The sequence below is a fragment of the Eutrema salsugineum genome, unplaced genomic scaffold, assembly GCF_000478725.1.
Source record: "Eutrema salsugineum unplaced genomic scaffold, Eutsalg1_0 scaffold_10, whole genome shotgun sequence".
NCBI classification, from domain to species: Eukaryota; Viridiplantae; Streptophyta; class Magnoliopsida; order Brassicales; family Brassicaceae; genus Eutrema; species Eutrema salsugineum.
The window spans coordinates 5,848,094-5,867,045 of NW_006256908.1; the positions used below are offsets into that span (position 1 = coordinate 5,848,094).

General features: G+C 36.9%; 5 protein-coding genes across 6 annotated transcripts; 1 reads left to right on the forward strand and 4 right to left on the reverse strand.

Annotated features, from left to right (window-relative positions):
* Window positions 1-365: 365 nt before the first annotated feature.
* On the reverse strand, window positions 366-2,730 carry LOC18026940 (trigger factor). The gene is made up of 8 exons (XM_024148104.1): window positions 2,573-2,730; window positions 2,402-2,487; window positions 2,097-2,140; window positions 1,939-2,012; window positions 1,706-1,814; window positions 1,322-1,335; window positions 994-1,095; window positions 366-631 (listed from the first exon to the last, which is right to left on the reverse strand). Exons 1-8 carry the CDS (start codon window positions 2,618-2,620, stop codon window positions 509-511), a joined length of 600 nt encoding a protein of 199 aa, XP_024003872.1. The 5' UTR covers window positions 2,621-2,730; the 3' UTR covers window positions 366-508.
* Window positions 2,731-2,999: 269 nt separating this feature from the next.
* Window positions 3,000-6,708, reverse strand: LOC18026941 (uncharacterized GPI-anchored protein At1g61900). Of its 2 annotated transcripts, XM_024148228.1 has the most exons (8): window positions 6,433-6,708; window positions 5,617-5,757; window positions 4,295-5,149; window positions 3,964-4,209; window positions 3,830-3,847; window positions 3,569-3,709; window positions 3,381-3,428; window positions 3,000-3,263 (listed from the first exon to the last, which is right to left on the reverse strand). In XM_024148228.1, exons 2-8 carry the CDS (start codon window positions 5,669-5,671, stop codon window positions 3,184-3,186), a joined length of 1,443 nt encoding a protein of 480 aa, XP_024003996.1. In that variant the 5' UTR covers window positions 5,672-5,757; window positions 6,433-6,708; the 3' UTR covers window positions 3,000-3,183. The 2 variants fall into 2 exon arrangements, with proteins under 2 accessions (XP_024003996.1, XP_006410172.2); XM_006410109.2 differs by lacking the exon at window positions 5,617-5,757 and having other exon boundaries at window positions 6,433-6,697.
* Window positions 6,709-7,238: 530 nt separating this feature from the next.
* Window positions 7,239-10,492, reverse strand: LOC18026942 (GTPase-activating protein GYP1). The gene is made up of 10 exons (XM_006410110.2): window positions 10,322-10,492; window positions 9,966-10,110; window positions 9,700-9,880; window positions 9,395-9,465; window positions 8,940-9,077; window positions 8,766-8,857; window positions 8,382-8,653; window positions 8,014-8,099; window positions 7,801-7,902; window positions 7,239-7,701 (listed from the first exon to the last, which is right to left on the reverse strand). Exons 1-10 carry the CDS (start codon window positions 10,393-10,395, stop codon window positions 7,540-7,542), a joined length of 1,323 nt encoding a protein of 440 aa, XP_006410173.1. The 5' UTR covers window positions 10,396-10,492; the 3' UTR covers window positions 7,239-7,539.
* A 357-nt stretch (window positions 10,493-10,849) lies between these two features.
* Window positions 10,850-13,451, reverse strand: LOC18026943 (acyl-coenzyme A thioesterase 9, mitochondrial). Its single transcript, XM_006410111.2, has 5 exons — window positions 12,874-13,451; window positions 12,426-12,600; window positions 11,493-11,965; window positions 11,277-11,405; window positions 10,850-11,188 (listed from the first exon to the last, which is right to left on the reverse strand). The coding sequence occupies exons 1-5, from the start codon at window positions 13,315-13,317 to the stop codon at window positions 11,039-11,041; spliced, it is 1,371 nt and encodes a 456-aa protein (XP_006410174.1). The 5' UTR covers window positions 13,318-13,451; the 3' UTR covers window positions 10,850-11,038.
* Window positions 13,452-14,738: 1,287 nt separating this feature from the next.
* LOC18026944 (PTI1-like tyrosine-protein kinase 2) lies at window positions 14,739-18,073 on the forward strand. The gene is made up of 8 exons (XM_006410112.2): window positions 14,739-14,961; window positions 15,896-16,033; window positions 16,287-16,540; window positions 16,626-16,752; window positions 16,863-17,136; window positions 17,231-17,363; window positions 17,450-17,536; window positions 17,670-18,073. Exons 2-8 carry the CDS (start codon window positions 15,940-15,942, stop codon window positions 17,793-17,795), a joined length of 1,095 nt encoding a protein of 364 aa, XP_006410175.1. The 5' UTR covers window positions 14,739-14,961; window positions 15,896-15,939; the 3' UTR covers window positions 17,796-18,073.
* The last annotated feature ends 879 nt before the right edge of the window (window positions 18,074-18,952 follow it).

An 18,952-nucleotide genomic window follows, 5' to 3' on the forward strand; every position in this document is an offset into this window, starting at 1 on the left:
TGCACCAGCATTCATTGCAGAACCATATGGTGAAGAAAGCAATTCCCAACATGGAAAGTGATTCTTTCGAGCACACAGGTAGGGAAAGAACGAGTGGATTACCTTAGAGAATGAGATTTCAATGGTAGGAAAACATTAGAGATACAAAGAGGGAGCTCGTTTTTGTAATAATAGGGAAATTAAAAGGGTAGAATTAGATAAAGACATAGCTCGGCAGCTGGAAGAGTCACACAATATTGGGATTGTGAGAAGATGATTTATTTGCCTGTAATTTAATCATTTATTTTTGTTTTTGGTTATTTATGTGGCTACCTTATTTGTTTATGGAGGACACACCAATCATCTCATTAAAACTATAAGATTTCAGAAACTATATATTTCAAACTTCATTATAACCAGAATCCAAATGAGATTATCCTTTACTACTCAAAAAAAAGAAATCTAATTGTTACTAGACAAGGTAGAAAGACGAATCACATTGATAAGTACCTAGGGATCCACATACTCTTCAACTCACTTCTTGAAGCTTTATAATAGCATCAAAGCTGAAACTTTCACCTGGTTCAAATGTTTCTTCAAGATCTTCATAGCTTTGCTCAACACTCAACTCTTTGCCAACCTTTAGATCCTCCTACAAAACCATCAACAACCAAAATCAAACCATTTTGAACTCCAGCCACAAAGAACAGTGCAGTTCCTCGGGAATAAATCAAGGTTAGACTGTTGACGATAATTCCAATTATGACTAAGAGGATGATCTGTTTAGATATTTAGTTACATTCCAAAGAACGTGGACCATCAATACTAAGACCTTACTTAACAGGTTGGCTTCAGATCAATCCTCAGAAAGTATTATATCTAATGTGTTTCAATAAAAGCAAGCTCCGGTATCAATCCCTATCCAATAACTGCTAGACGAGGATTCTATTTATTGGATTTAAAATGTTGCCATCTAAAATAGAATCTACTGAGACACTTGAGCTTATGAAGTACCTGTTTAACGTAGTCTTCGATAGCAGAATTAATCAATTTCTTTATCACCTGCCTATAGACTTTAGAATATCCAAGGATCTCTAACAGAATATCTCTGGGTATCTGCAAATATAAGGAAAGGGGCACTTAAGCACAGGCCAAAGAACGACTCAATGAATGTAATTAAAGTGAGTTTGTCCGCATATAGTACACTGCAAGAACTATAAGAGTATCAGATAAAGTGCTTGGCGATCTTTTGCGGATAAGTCCAATCCCGTATGATAAAAACACAGGTTCTTTATCTTAATGCTAAATGGGTTCTCTAAAATACACTGAAGTAGAAACTTACATCTGGGGTCTTCCCTGGTGTTCCAAGGTTGATAAGCAGATGTAGAAGAGAAAACAAAACAGAAATGGGAAAAGCATTAGAGAGAGCACTCAAAGAATTTAGCTACTAGTTATCAGCAACAAATCATATTGACTACAAATCATATTAGCTAATAGAGTAACAAAGTTACAGAGTTTTGAAAAACATGCAATTCAACACTAAAGGAATAAAAGAAAGATTGCGCACTCATAGTAAGGTACAAAACACCAATAAATTTTCCTAAGCTTATGATCTATCCACAATATATAAAGAATGGATTGGGAGCCTAAATTAAGAGATCAAGTGTAACAGTGTAAGTTTTAAGCCCTTTCCTAATTGCTTATACTGTTATTTTTGATGTTGTACCTCCTTTAACTCTTCGGAACCCTGGAATTGGCTGAGCTGCAGCTACCATTTTCTCAAATACATGATTGAATACGGTTTGAGTCTTCTGTCCTGATACTTCTACATGCACCTGTTCAGCCAATAGGGAAGTTTTTTTTTTCTGTAATTTTGGAAGAGATATGTGGAATATAGATGTCACAATTCATCCTTGACACCCCTAACGTGCTTCGTTGCATAGAGAAAAAACAGCGTACCTTAACTTCGTTGCTGTTTGCAGTCTCCACTGTCGTGATCAAAAATGATTCATCCTTAGAAGAAGTCTCGACATCTGCAAAGAAGAGAAACACGTTTTCATGAGAAAGAGTAAAGCTAAAACAACAAAAAGGAGAGAATATAATTTCAAAGCTTGAACCTGATGCTCCTGCACAAACTGCGACAAACTGTTTATTCGTTGCTCTGTCAAAGAGTAAGAGAAGAAACATCAATGATCCAAGGAAGAAACTAGACATGGACTAAAACAATCGAATAAAATATGGTCCTAACACTCTTAGTAAACACATCAACGGTCTCACTCATTTATAACCTTTCAGTAGTCAATGAGACTAACATTTTGTTTAACCTCAATTTGCTCTGGAACAAGCTCATGCCTCTACTACTTTAGGTTGTAATGGAGAAAATCCAGAAGTAATATGGCAACATAGTTTCTCAAAATTTTACCTTGCACAGAATTTCGGTTGCACCGAATAAGTTGGAGGAAGAGTTACAAAGGAAGAAAGTTGAAATCTTGGTTTCGGGTCAATTATCTGCCAAAATCACATGGAAAATGTTGGTAAAAAAATTAGGCTTTTATGAATAATTGAAGACTTATACTAAAGAAGGCGGCCTTACGATAGCGTTGAAGCTACAAAATGCGAGATTGTGGATGATTGTCTGCATTATCAATCTTTGGAGTCGATTAGATGTTTCTTCTTTGGTGCCTTGTACTCTAATATGATTAACGAAGCAGGAAGAAGCAGATGTCAGAGACTCGGAGACGAAGCAGGAAGAAGAAGCAGAGGACTAAAGGATAAATTCGTGGTTCGATGTTTCTTGGCCCGGCCGGTCTGATTTACGGTTTAGTTTCGATTTAATTTTGGTTTTTTACGGTTTTCACTTGTTGAAACTAGAAACAAATCAAATTATCTGGTAATTAATTGGATAATTTGTCGCAGCTTTTATGATTCCCACACTGTCATCTCCACACTTAGGGTAATAATAAGATCAGTTCTGCTTTTAGAATGCAAATGAATAACCAAACTCATAACAACGAAGCAAGAGAGAAAAATGCTATACATGATGAGACTGAGAAGATATTACTACTACATATATTACCCTTACCCTGTTAACCAAACATATACAGAAGAGAGATACAAAATATGAGATTGCCATTGTTTTATCCAAAGTCCTCACCTGACTACCACCAAAAAGAAAAAGAAAAAAAAAACCTCCTAAATCTCATTTTAATGTCTCACAACACCATACAGAAGAAACACCCAAATGATTATGAGACGCAACGCTCCAAACGCACGGTAGCGAAACCCTGCAAAATCCATGTTGAAAACGCACGTCTTTTGAGTTCTGTTGTTCTTAACTTTGTTGGTTTTACTTACATGTGTTTGTAAGACTTGATATTACATTGCAAGGAAACTAGGCGTACCGTGATTTTTAAGAGTCTGAGATGTTGGCAAGGCAGGTAATGACATCTCTGCAGATTTAACGTAAACTGAATAAGAAAAACAAAACAAAAAAGGAACTCTTTTTGCAATCCAAAGTTTTCAGTTTTGTTTTTTTTTTTGGCAATGTCAAACAATGAGCAAGAAGAATAGGCAAAGAGGAAATGTTTACCAGGAGCACAGAGAGACAAAGAAGACATTGACGATGAAGATGGCCATGGCGCAGCTATGTTATCCGTCAAATCACATGTAAAACTGTACCCTGTTGTGTTGTCAAATATCAAGTCTGCGGGATAGCTTCTGAGAAGACAACCTATATTCACATTGTCACCACACAAAAATAAGATCATTAGACACTTTAACTCTACCTCTACGCGGCGAAACAACAAGACATATGAAACAACTTTGAATGATGAGATGAACTGATAAAAACCTTGTTGCATTCCATATGCTGCTCGCCCAAAGGCAATACCCAGGAAACAGAAAAAGAGAGATAATGTCAGGGAGAGGCAAAGACAATACAGTAAATTGGATGTTCTTTTTGGAGTATAGAACAGAGCAAATTACCTTGGACACTGAAATCTTTGAGATCGACATCACAAAGCTCATAGATATTTGTCATGACACCACCTTTCCGTAACATAGAACCGATGACTGTTGCACAGACTATGGCTTGCTTGTTTGTTATTAGCATTTGGTTTTGTATCCCAGAAATGTAAGCATTTAACGAGCTACAACAAGAAGGGCTTGGAGCAGCCACATTACGGCAAGCCTTGATCACTTGTGTTGGCTGCTTAATTTCCAAGGGGCAAGCTGTAACCACAACGTCAAGTCAAAATCATTTCCAAGACTATAGAGAAGAAAGATGAGGAAGGTCATATATGATACAGTTCAGTACCTTTGTTAACTTTGCAGGACGATAATATTCGAAATGCTGCGTTTGCTTTGTCTGCTGGGAGCTTCCTCGAAAGATATGAAAACACCACATTTTTGCAGTCGTTAATTGCGTTGACGTTATTTGATCCTCCTAAAGGGATCTTATCACCAACTGTCATTTGATGTCCTGAAACAATAAGCGCAGCTTCCATAATCGCAGCTTGGCAAATTGGCCTGCAACACTCCTTAAGAGGATCAACAGTGCGACAGGCATCCAGTAACTTGCTACTGTTAACAACTTTCTCGAACGTTGTGACATCTTGTACTGGACAAGAACCTCCAGTTAGATTTGACGATGTTACGGAGCAAAGTGCAGGTATTGTCATGTTGGCTCTTCTGCTGACCAGGATACTAACGATATCTGAAAAACAATCTGTAGCAACTGCATCAGGCAGAACCAACTTATCTGACTTCACGTTATGCTGGCCTTGGAAAATATGAAGTAGGCTAACAAACTGTGGACAACATATCACATTCCCAACAAGAGCAGCGAACGGTTGGGAACAATCAGATGCTGCTGTATCGATGACACTTGAAATTGCTTGAAAGTCTGCAGGACATTTCCCAGTTAACTTGGGTTCATATGTATCAGGGAAAGTAGGGTACATTGGTGGTGTCCAAGGTAAAGCAGGGGATGCATATTTTGGGATGACGGACGGCGATACTTCAATGGGACCGGATACTCCAATACCAGGAGGATTTGCCAACTCAGAGGTGGTTGATCTGCTACTGTGCTCATTAACGTTATAATGTGCAGCTACATCTTGGAAGCTCGATAACCAGATAATAAATAACAAGAAGCGATGCACCAAACAGCCTGATAAGAAAAGCAAGTTACCGATTAGCACATAAGTCTATCTATGTATGTATAACAGGAAATTAATCACAAAACCACGTAATGGCAATAAGAGAAGTTGAAAACTTGAAATCTAGTTGGAGAAATGGTCTCTCAAGCAATCAGAACTTTTCTTATGAGGTAAACCTGAAATTTGTGAAGTTACTGTTTGGGGAAAACATTACCATCATATAAAACTGCCAAACTCGTTCCAGCATCAACAAAAAAAAAATTCAAAATCAAAATCATTGCAGTGAGCTAGGGGAACCCAAAAACAGTAAACTAGTCTCGTGATTCTTGTTAGCAATGTGAAACAAACTAGAGTTAAAACTCACCATGAAAGAAAACAAAAACGGAATTTAAACTCAAAACTAGATGTTGTTTTGCATCCACGACACAAACTAGAGTTAAAAGTCACCATGGAAAGAAAAAACGGAAACTAAACTCACCCTTAAGCCAACAAACAGTCTCTAAAGAGCCCAAAGCTAACTTGCCCCGGGGCATTACTTAGTTTCATCAAAGGCACAATACGGTAGTCAGATAAAAAGCCATGGCCAGTACCAACGTTAGCAAAACACTCCTACTACCACCTTCAGAAGAAAGAATAAACCCATAAAAAAGTTAGTAACTTTCAACGAACCCATTCGAGACATATACGCAACAGTTTTGTCTAATAGATGCAGAAAAAAGGAAGTTAGATTGTTTTGTGAATCTTCTCCCTTATTTATGAGCTCTATTTTCTTTGCCAACCACATCATTCTATGCCTCTCTTATCATGAAACCAACGAAAATTTTGGGTCTTTTAAAGTATTCCTCCAACTAATTCTAACTTGACATAAAGAATTCAAGTTCCCACATTAAAACAAAAAAAGAAAACATAAAAGATTTTCTAAATCCTGTGTTCTTCCACCACATACTTTTGGCATCTAACACCCATATGCTTTTGTAGTCAAGAGCAAAGATAGATTCTCTTAGCTTTTTCGGATCCACCATAAACACACAAATGTTAAAAATTTCTGCTCTGCCCAGAAAAAGCAGAATCAACACAAGCCTTCTAAACTCCAAATTCTCCACACAAAAAAAAAAAAAATTACCACGCTCCAAAGTAAAAAGAAGAAAGAAAATACGCAGAGACTACAATTAGACAGACATTTATGACGCGAGAAACCATAAAAATTCTCGACTTGGAAGTGATTTCAATACTTTTGAATCCCTAATACGAGAAAGGGATAGCTAGACGAAGAAGAAGAATCAAGTGACGATACCTGTAAATTTCATCATCCCCGAAAATCAAACCATTTTTTTTCCGAGCAAAAAAAGTTGGTAGCTTAGGGAGATTTTCCCCGTCGTAATTGAAACCCTTGTCCTTCTTCTTCTTCCGAGAGAAAATAATCGATTAAAGGTGATGAATGAAGTTAGCACCAGACTGAGAGATGAATGAACCACACAAAAGGGAAAGCAAAAGAACTTGAGAGTTCTTCTTACTTTACCTTTCTCTGTCTCTCTCTCTTAACCCTTCACTGTGTTTATTTTTTCCTTCTTTCTATTTTCTTTTCATGAATTTTACTGTAATTAGGCATGGGCTTAAAAAAGCGATGACTCATCATCATCAAATCCATCATAATCTATTGATTTTTTCTTTTAATATACTTTTTCCAGATTTTTTTTCTTGTGTAAGAAAATTTACTAGAAATAGTGACAGACTGTTCAAGTTTCTATTAACTTAGAATAATTAAATAATTTACTAGGAGACACTATTCCTTGTCAATTATATTATAAAGCAATCAACTATCCCACAGAGAGAGTTGATGATATAAGATGCAGATAATCGACCAAAATTTGATTGATGTTGACTTTAAAGAGTATTATTTATGCTAAGGAATCCAAGACAAGGAACTAAACATCTGTTTAGTAGATTCGTTGAAAACGTTGCTTATTGTCCTTATTATGTGTTTGAAATTTGAGGTTGATTAATCACTATAATATTTTAATCTCATTTTTATTTATTTACATTATCTTTAATCTCTACAGAAAGAATCTGCTACTAACCCGAAAAAACCCGGGTTGGCTCCGATTGACATGGATACAGTGAGATTTATCCATGTCAGATCTAAGTTGTAAAAAGGAAGAAATTTACATGAATTCATAAAAAAAAGAAAGTTACCGAGACATCCAAATTAGTGAAAGCTACAAATATTACAAACGCACAAACTGGTGACAGATTCAACAAGTGACGCGTGAAATCATACTTAAACTAGTCCCCTTAAACTAGTAACAATTAACAAGAAAATAAAAACCAAATCTCTGATTACGACAAGAAGAAGATAATATAACCAAGGAAAAACAGCATCATCATCGAGGAAAAACGTCATTCAGCTAGCCAAATGGTTTGGGGAATTGTTGAACATACTGTGCCACATGTAAGCTCTTGACAAAACCATTTCGAGCTCTTGGTCTGTCCATGTATGTGTCGGAAGGTGTTGCAGGAACATTACCATCTCTTGAAAGTCTAGCTTCTTCAACTCATCCGACCACTGCATTTTTCACAACGCAACTCGTATATGATTATTCTCATGGTAAGAAACAGAAACAGTTACAAAACTGAACTTGAAGACTCTTTGAATGTTTCTTACTGTTAAGAGAAAGCTAGCATATATATACACTAGGAAGTCTGGCAATGCATCTCCTTCAGCAAGATAAGTGTCCCATAGGCGGTTAATGAGATTGAAAGGAATCTACAAAACTCGAAAGGTTTTTGTTAACAGAAAGTTCAAGTTGAGCCTAGTCTGAGAAACCGGTGTGGATATATAATATATGTATTAGTGGGAGTTAAGATGGTGTTTAACCTCACGAATCAGAAGACAGTTATACCACCGGAAAGCAAATTGAAGAAACTCCAGTCCTTGCTCCTCCATGTGTCTTGAAACAGGTTCTAGTACCAAAACAAGGCAAGGCAAATTGAGACAATGTTAACTCTACATCCTAAACAATTTTCCAGGGCTATATTGAAAGATACGTGGGTATCTATGAATCAATGTACTAGCAAATGTAGCATCAAACATCATGACAAGCCAATGACATCAACTCATCAAAAGATGATATTAACGCAACTATGCGGAAGTGTGATTAGAGGGGTATATGCATGTCATACGTTGTTCTGCTTAACCACCAAAGACACATCCAATTCTAAGATCAAGCAAAAGCAGGAACCTACCATCAATACGCCTGACCAATTCCTTTAGCTTAAACACAAGTCTCTGGATTCCAGGTTGAGCAAACGTGTAATGATCTTGCATACCATCAAGTAGCTTTGTTAAGCACCAGTAGCAATCTGCTTCTACATCTGAGACTTTTTCAGCAGATAGATCGGACATTGACCAACTGTCTACACCGCCATCTAGATATTCTGACAAGAATACAACAAGAAACGGAGTGACCAGATCATTTATTCCCTGAACATATCCGCTCGCTGGATGCCTAATGGCCCTACAAACTCAGGAAATAAAATTTTTAGATTCAGCTTTCAACATAACTTTCCAACTGATTGTTAAGTTGACTGAAGAACAACTATTATCACAGCCTACATTCTATAACTCACCACGTGTAAAGAATACGCTCCAATGATTTCTGCACCTGTGCTTGCTGAAAGAAACTGACGTCTGGTACAGTCCTTGGACAGTCAACAGCAATCTGAGAAAGAATACTGTTGCTAAGAGACTTCACCAACTTTTGAAGATTTTGTTAGAGAAGCACTGAAGCTACGAGGAATAACCTGGCGAAGCATATTGATCTCGTCATCAGAGCGTTCAGAATCTGGAAGGTCATAAAATTGGCCAACAGATTCAAGATATTCAAGACGTTTTCTTCTTAGAACAGCCTCCCTTCTATCTGAATTAGGTGGTGCATATCCCTGTTGTCAGTTTATATTTAAATTCATATAGTAAAAACAAACCAAAAAAGCAAAACTGTCTCCACAAAGAATGCTGATGGGAAGAGCTAATAACATAAATGCTCTGACTAGTGACTGAAATAAGCTAAACAGATATTTACAGAACATATTATGATGCTCAGTATATTAATTGAAATTGTTACATGAAAAACGTAACAAGATACTTGCACCATAGTAAAAGGAGAGTGCATATATCAGAAGAGGATAAACGGATTAAAATTCAAAATGATAAGAAGTTTAACATTTACTATTCTTATGTATGAAGTCCTAGAGCGTACCAAGAGAAGCCGCCAGACATCAGGCCGCATATAGTGTGGCACACCATTCCACGCTAGCTCGCGCAGTTTCTCTGCACGTCAGAAGAGGAAATTAACGAAGGCTTATCATATTAACCAGTGAACAGAAGATATAAGAAGATCAAAATGGTCTCTTTCATTGAGATGTACGTGGAAAAGCTTGAACACAAGGCCATGAATGAAACCTTGGCAAAATCTAATATTCATGTAGGATTCAACACCGAATCAGACTCTGCGAAACCGAGAATAGTAAATAAAGCAATACATCAAAAGGCAAAGTAGAGTACCTAAAATGACAGTTGTTTCTGAAAGAACTTTGTTGAACTTCATAACTCTAGCAGAGTCACTTGATCTAACACCTATCTTCATGTTTTGGACTTCTTTGGCAATCCTTTCACCGCTGGAGTTTGATCGTAGCTTACTAGCATATGTGTTATCATGTTTCTTGCTTGAACTGTGATCTTCCACCTGCATAAGCTCTCACTATTATTTTTTTTTACTTTCCCTTAATACAGAAGAAGAGAAAAAGCTCGACTCATTTACACAACTATACCTCAACGGGATTCTCCAAACGCTCATTTCTTCCGGCGTCATTCTCCGACAAGCTCCGGTGATATGTTGGAGAGATGGGTTCTTGTGGAGGATCCGGTCTCCTAGTCAACAATACTTTACCAGGAATACTCCTACCTTTAAGAAACCTAAAGCAGAAACAACCACAACACAGAGAAGATCAAAATCAACAACATTTCTGGACGATTCGAAATGATTCCTGATGAATTTCGAGATTCAAAGTAGCAAAACAAAGTTATAGATCTAAATACACGGATAGCAACACATCGAAATCAGAAAAAGGCAAGATCTGGTAGGAGAAAACATCTAAGTAAATTGATTGATTGATTGATTGATTACCCCTGGACGTTCTTGAGTGTTTGATTGAATCTGGAATCGTCGCGCTTCTGTTGCTCGTCTTCTCTCCGGTCCATAATTTTCTGATTCCGACGTTCAGCAGCAACACACAAGTGAACCCAGATAGTTTTGATTGAGAAATGGGAGAATTTGGGATCGATTGCTTTCCATCGATTTCACGGTCTAGTGGCAAAAAGCGATTGTGGGAAAAAGGTAATGACTAAAAACCATCTCAGCATAAAATTGTCAGTAATCGCAAAATGATGGATTTTTTCCCGGCGTAAATCACACAGCATGAAATGAATTTAGTTTTGGGCTCTGTGACTTTATTTGATATGGTTTGGGTAAATTTTTAACGAGTCAATTATTAAAAGTATGAAAACATCACACAACACAACTCACCCCAACATATGATTTGTTTTTCCTTTTATTAGAAAATAGCCTGAAAAAACAAAAAGTATTGAAGTGTAGGTTAATTAGAAGCAGAAGTCTGTATGCAAATGTTACATGAGTACATTTATCAATTGGTTGACAAAGTATTAGATGTTTCCTTTCATAAGCTAAGAATAAGTCAGTCTCAGATAAACCTTTCTCTCGCATGTTAAGTTAAGTGCAAGTTGAGAGAGCTAAAGAGAAAAGAATGATCACATGAGTCTCCTTTTTTAAAATTCTGATTCATATTTAGTCACACCTAAAAAATCGACGGTTCAAATGAGGCGATCAAGGCAATGAGACTGGTCTCTCTGCGTCCATGCGCTCTATCACTCTTCTAGCTTCTTCTTCAGTTGCTGGAACCACATTCCTTATTCTTAATCCATCTTTCATGGCTTCGGGTCTGACACTGAAGGTGAAGTAGAACTTGTTGGAGACCTACCACACAAAAATTACATCACCATCACAACTTAACTTGTAATGTACATAGCTCCAACTTTATTTAAAGTTATCTGTGTACACTTACTTCGCTTGACCTGAGCTCTGGACTTGTAACATGAGCTATAACCTCGATGTTTATCAACGGTTCAGCTGAATTGTTAGCTTCTGTGTAGAGTACGCGTGATTTGAAACGAAGGAAGTTTCCAACATCCACCTGCACCACCAGAAACAACAATCCCTCAATCGATTTCTTCTATGGCTACCATATATATATGAAAAGATGAGAAGGAAATAGACTCACTGGTTTGATAAAATCGACGCGGTCAACTTCAAGAAAACGTGGTGAAACCCCAGCGAAGGTGTAAGCATTGGAGAAGGCGAGCTCAAAAGCCTTGCGCATCAAGAAGCCTCCAAATATTCTACCATGAATATTCCGTTGCTGTGGCTGACATATCAATGAGTTTTCATGGCAAGTATCCTTAATTAGGATGCTGTCCCGGTCTGCAAGAGCAGGCATGTCCTGGAAAACTCGTCCTTCCGCTAATAACTCATTTAGCCTCTCTAAGTCTTTCAGCTTCTCATGCTCTTCTTTACTTTCTGCTCTCTTTTGTTTTCGTAGTTTGTTCCTCTCTTCTGCTTCTTTCCACAGCAATTTTTCATGTTCAGTTTCTGGCGTGACCTGGTTTATTGGAGTTGACTTGCCTGTCTTGGCATCTCGAGCCACGAAAGTAAAGTTTGCTTCAAGAGCAACCGACTCAGAGGGGTTGTTGGCATCTGCAATAGAAGATTCAGCAACGCAACAGGTCATTCAATGTGACGAGAATGATAATTGGTTGGCTTTATCGAAGTTTGAAAGGGGAAAAAACCTTAATTTCATTGCGTGAACACAGAGATATCAGTGAATTTAAAAACTGCCATGAAAGTTATGTTTGTTACATTGATGACAGTAAGCTGTCTACTTGAAAACATAGATATAGTTCAAATTCAATAAAAATCTCACAACTAGCATTTGCTTCACCTATGTGCGTTTATACCACCTAAATTACCATTTCAAGCATAAAACCCAACATAACAAATGTAATTTCGAATTCGATCAGACTTTTTACTTACTTTTGCTAGCAGAATCAAAACACCAACTATCCGTGTGTCTAACATCTATGTAGGTTACCATGTTCGTCATTACAGATAAAATATTTCCGTAAAAGCCATTTGAGACAGAGAAGTTTTCAGGAACCTTGGCTTTGTATTACTTGTAACTTCATCTCCATGGATGATCTTCCAACCCATGTAACAGCGCCTACTATACTGAGTTCAGCATCCACACGAATGGGTCTTTTCATGATAATCCTATCCACAGAAGCAGTCACCAAAATCATTGATCTCGCACTGCCATCGCCGCTGCTACAATGCTATTGAGAGAGAAACAAAAAAAAAAGCAATACAAAGCTCAAGCTCCCAGTTACTCAGGATTACAATCAAACATGGAAAAATGATACTAGAGAAGGAACACAATTGAAGAACAAGAGAGCCAAAATAAAGAGGCTCTTCACTAAAGTCTCAAAGGCTCGTCATCACACTAAGCATGAAACTATCAAAGCTAATATTCAGCAGGTGGAGGCGTTAGATGTGATTCTAAGTGATAAAACACCAGGACAAAGAACACGATCAGAGTGAGTAAGAACCTTGAAGGAGATAGTTCCGGCGAGAGCGTCAAGATCTTCAACCAATTTACCCGTACGAATCTCGTTCCAAGGATTCCTGTACTGCTCGCGAAGCACGAAATCAGAAGAAAACTTGTAGAGAATGGATGTACGGCTCCGAGACGGAGACTTTGCCGCCAATTCCGACTGGGAATCGTCTCCGGTAGGGTTTTCGAACATCTTGCGTCTGGCTTCCCAAAGCGCGTTGGTCACCGGAGAATGGTACATTCCAGGCCACAAGCTGGCTGGTTTCCGCATGGACGATCCTGCATCGATCGGAGTTTCATCTGGCGGCGGCACCACCGTGGAATTCCACACCACCTGAGAATCGCACGACCTCGACGCCGGAATCCAAAATCCGGCAACAGTTTTCCCGCGGTTTCTCCGTAGAGAGTGCGAGATAAGCTTTCCCGGTGACGATCTCATGGATCTACGATGGATTTCGGGAGATGGAATTTTCGTTTTCCTCTCTCCCTTTTCAAAATTTCATCATCATGTGTGTTTGTAACTTTATAATCACACTAAAGAGTGGTTTATTCTTCCTCTTTGTGCGTAAGCTAATCTTGATTTATGAATAAATGGAATTAACACAAAATCTCACAAACACACATTAAAGTAATATTTTTTCATTCAAAAGAGCAAACGTGCAAACACACAAGCAAAGCTAATATCGAGTATTACTTTGTTGACCAAACAAAAGATATATAAAAGAAACATTTGTTAGCTTGTTTTGATGAAAATGCACAAAGTTTAGGTAGATACAAAGCAAATTTGAAAATACTCGTAAGAAAAAATAGATTGAAGATCAAAACTGGATGCCATAAAATTCGGCTAATTTCATCTTCATTTCATTTAAGTCTTTTTTAGTTTGGTCATTCTTTTTAGAGCTTGTAAAGATCGTCAAAAAAATGTTTTCATGTTTTGTGTATCATCAAGTTCAGTTATTTTCTTTTTAAAGGGTGTTTATCTCCAAAATTTTATAAATTCATCAGTTTAATCTCCAGAAAAAATTGTATCCCTCTCAGCTTTGTATAACATAATGTTTGAATAATCAATAAAATCTATAGATATTAAAAAGAATAACTGAAAAAATACTCTAGAGTGATCTAAGAAGTCATAGAATCGAATGGTAGTTAGAAGAAATCAATTGTTAAGTTGTTAAAAACTAATCTAAGTGTAGAAATTAGAAAATACTTATAAGAGTTTTGATAGTTAAGAAAAAAAGAACTAAAAATAAAATAAAACTTCTATAAATTATTTAAAGATTTAATTTAAATTATGTATAAGTAAGATCATAGTACACGTAATTATAATCATAATATAGAATATTAAACTAAATGGTTCACGGTTTCACCCATTACTCATTTCACAAAGTATTGGTTAACCACTTAGTTTTCAGAGTAAGTGTGATTGTACTTGTACACATTATCAAATTTTGCTAGTAGCGCTTCTCAAATAGTGACAATGTAATTTATAAAACATTAAATTTAAAGGTGGTATTAAGAATTAAGAATTAATCTTTAGTTTAATGTGATATATAATACAAATTTATATACTTTGGTATACTGAGATGATGGAAAACTTTATAATGTTTAGGCATATTACAATTTTATAAAAATTGTTATCTTAACTTATTTTATACGGATTAGGTTACAGATCTGGAATTTAAAAATTGGGGGATTTTTGTCCTTTATAAAAGTTTTCAATAATCAAAAACACAACAGAGCAAAGGAAAATGAGTGATTGATTGGGTTCAATTATATGAAAATAAAAATGAATAGAAAAGTAAAAAATCATTAACTTGAAAAGAAATTAAAAAGAAGAAAAAGCCAAAGGAGAAAAGTCGGCTTTCCTTTTGGTTTGCCTTCCCCGCGTTTGCCCATCTGTCGTCTCTCTCTCTACCTCTCTCTCTCTCTCCGTCTTCATCAAGCAAAGCTCCTCCTTCTCCACTCACTCCTCTCTCTCTCTCTCTCTCGCTCATCTTACATAGAGACAGAGGAGACAATCATACGCAGCGATCCCCTAGAAGAGATCTACACAAGTCTCAGCTTAACCACGTTTTGGGAATCGGTAAAGAAATTTCCTTTTGATTTTGTTTCTTTCTGTGTTTGGATTTGGGATCAATTCTCTCGATTTTCTACTCTTTTAAGGCTTCTTCCAGTCGACCCATCTTTGATCTCCTTACTTAGATTTCAAGATTCTCGATTCGATTTCGTTTCTGTCCCCGTTTGAAGATTTTCGTTTCGAGCGCTGTTCTCAGTTTATAAAGTTTTCGATTTGAGCTTAAAATTCGAGTAGATTTCTCGTCTCAGTAACGTATCTGATTTAAATTATTTTTCTAGGTCTGTTTCCTGGTAATTTGTGATCTTTGATTCCCTTATTATTATTTTTTTTTCAATTTCGCTAAGTAGTTGACTATTCCCGACCTTATCTGTCGGCAAACTTTTGTCCCTTTCTGATTGCAATCTCTCTGCTGGAATTGTATTAAGTAAATGTTCGCTTAATAGAATGAGGATTTGTTGATTGAGAATTGCAATTTTCTTTTCTATGAATCTAGAGTTACCACCACATTGTTCTAAAAGCTGTGCTTTGTCAAAATTGCAAATGCGGTTCAGATTCCAGTTTCTGGTATGCCTGGTTTTGGCTTCAAAAATTTGCTTTGTAAAGACCATTTGAAAAATGTTACTGTGATATGTTAGATTGTTCCAATAAGTAGGAGTGATATTTTCCCTACTTACAATTTTGGAAGCACTTATGAGTTCCTTCACTTGTGTTCATTTTGTTGGGATTAAGTACTGTCCTTTGTAATCGTAGTGTCATTTTATATTACATTTCGAATGCCTCTGCGATGGCAGCAACAGCTGCGTTTCTTAGAACTTTGTCCTAGTTATGCTGGGACTGGTCTAGATATTGCTGTTAGGAATCTGTATGGTCAGTTGGTCACGAACTAGTATAAGATAGTTTCTTTTATGCATCCATAATCAGTTGGTTTGAACGGTTTCAGGAACTAAAAGCGGCGAGAGTCTATAATTGAAGAAGAGAACAAGGATGCGCAGGTGGATCTGTTGTGGACGTAAAACAGGAGATTCAGATTTGTCAAATAATGAGGAACATGTAAAAACTCAATGGCAGCAATCTGATGGTATGTTGCCGAAAAGAGTTTTCCCTTAAGTTACTGAAATTTCCTGTCTATTGTGATCTATTACGAATAGATTCTAGTGCTATTGTTTGCATGTTCGAGGCTTAAGCTTTCAGGATTTGTATATAGTAATGATATTTGCCCACATAAGGGATTAGGAGTTGACTGTTTTGAAGGAGGGAACTTGAAACTTTTGATGAATATCTTGGTATGTTTCTAATAAAGGATACTTTATTTTTTTGTCACTCGCTTGTAGCAAATCATAAGAATTCAAAACCACAAGCTGTTACGAAACCTGAGGTGCAGAAGGAAGCTCTTCCCATTGAGGTTCCTCCCTTGTCTGTGGATGAGGTTAAAGAAAAGACTGACAACTTTGGATCAAAGTCACTGATTGGTGAGGGATCTTATGGAAGGGTATATTATGCAACTCTAAGTGATGGGAAAGCAGTTGCTTTGAAAAAACTTGATGTTGCTCCTGAAGCTGAAACAAATGCCGAGTTCTTGAGTCAGGTTATAATTTTTGCTTCGATCCTCCTTCCCTTCTTTGTCTTCAGGAAACTTGTTTTTTTACATCCTCTTGCTTGCTTCTGCGTAGGTTTCCATGGTTTCAAGACTGAAGCATGAGAATCTCATTCAACTGGTCGGTTATTGTGTTGATGAAAACCTTCGTGTTCTTGCTTATGAGTTTGCAACCATGGGATCACTGCACGACGTTCTTCATGGTATGATGAGCTTGCCCACCCATTCTTGTTAAAAAAACTTTCTTGGTTGGGAAAAAAATATGAAATAGAATCGATTTATCCATGGGTGTTGAAATATGCTATTATTACAGGTAGGAAGGGAGTTCAAGGTGCACAGCCAGGTCCAACACTTGACTGGATAACGAGGGTGAAAATAGCCGTTGAGGCAGCTAGGGGTTTAGAATACCTTCATGAGAAGGTTCAGCCTCCTGTAATTCATAGAGACATAAGATCTAGCAATGTGCTTCTTTTTGAAGACTACCAAGCAAAAGTTGCTGATTTTAATCTCTCAAATCAAGCTCCTGATAATGCTGCTCGTCTTCACTCTACAAGAGTCTTGGGCACCTTTGGCTATCATGCTCCAGAGTAATGTTCCTTAAAACCTTAAAGAATTGTTGCATTCTAGTATGTAATGTAAGTATGAACGAGGCAGCTGAGACGTGTCTCTTCCCATTTGCAGATATGCCATGACTGGACAGTTGACGCAGAAGAGTGACGTGTATAGCTTTGGGGTTGTACTTCTAGAGCTTTTGACAGGGAGGAAACCTGTGGATCATACAATGCCACGTGGCCAACAAAGTCTTGTAACCTGGGTATGTTTATTATCTGCTTCCTGTGCAAATCTATATCCTGCTGTATTCCTGTCTTAGGATTTGGCATGTTTCCCTATATTGTTCAGGCTACACCAAGACTCAGTGAAGATAAAGTGAAGCAGTGTGTTGATCCAAAGCTAAAAGGAGAATATCCTCCTAAATCAGTAGCCAAGGTACTTACATTCATCCAATGAGTATCCAAATATCTGAAATTTGGGAAAACAACTCAGAAATTTTTATCTCATGGCCCTTTTAATCCCAATGTTTCATCTAAAATTTTCATGAATCTGTAATTTGGTAACGCAGCTAGCAGCGGTGGCAGCATTGTGTGTGCAATACGAATCTGAATTTAGACCGAATATGAGTATAGTTGTGAAAGCTTTGCAGCCACTTCTCAAAGCTCCAGCGCCAGCGCCAGCACCTGAATCATGAGTTTGCACTCCTTTTAGATACCACTGGGGCATCTACAGAGTTGGATTCTTTGTTCATACAAATGAGAATTTGTTCCTCTGATTTGGGAAAGAAGAAACAGAAAGTATGAGATCATATTTTGTGTTGTTTTTTTTAGGGGATTATATTATTTTTTGTGTTGGCATTTTGGTGTGAACGGAGGATATTTTGCATTTGTTATGTCAGTATTGGAAACAGGCTTTTTGTTTTGCTTGGCGTGGAGAACAAATTTGTATTGCATTTGCTGTTCTTTCGTTTTTTATTTCCTTATCGATAATAATTTGAGTATTGGTTAGACTACATCATATATTGACAACTCTTTTTAAGGTATTCTGATTAGGGATTGAGAATCGCTTTTTTGGCGGCAAAGAGCTGCCTTTTACTAAAATCGTTGATGAAAAATTTTGTAGCAAAGACATGCAAAACAAGCTTAGAACTTTGAAGAGTAGGTATTACATAGTGGCAACAACGAAAAAGAGGAGATCAAAAAGTTAAGATGATTTCATATTATATGTTTCTTCAACCTAGCTCTGTGAATCCTACTTATGAATCCAGTCAAAATGCTTCTACTTTTTCTTTGAACTACGTTTTTCAAAAATTATTTTATCATAATGTTTATCATTATTACGAACACGATTACCAGGATTGCGACAACGATGAGAGCTACAAAAATAATCTTATATGTTTTAATGCTTTATACTACTGCATCCAAGCAATATCTATGAATATATATATATATATATATATATATTTGTCAAAAGCTTTTCGAGAAGTATTCCTCAATAGGCCTAGCTAGTACGCTTGCAACAAAGATCACCGTCAAAAGAATCATGATTAGTAGCACCGGCGTCACGAATCCGATGATTATTGAACGCTCCTTAATTATATGATCAAATCAATTATGCTATCCTAGCTACATTGAAAAAAGGGAAATTTGGTGGCATAGCGACACGAACTATTTAGGTGTCTGAAAACTAAATTTTTTATGGTGTGGAAAGTACTATAAATCCCCTCAGTTCTTTTCTGTTCTAACATCTCTTGAGAATGATAACATATACGTTTTTACATTTTCATTTTCTCTAACAGTTTTCTCTTTCATCAACTTTAATTCAAATTACTTTCCCACACCTTTATAGTCA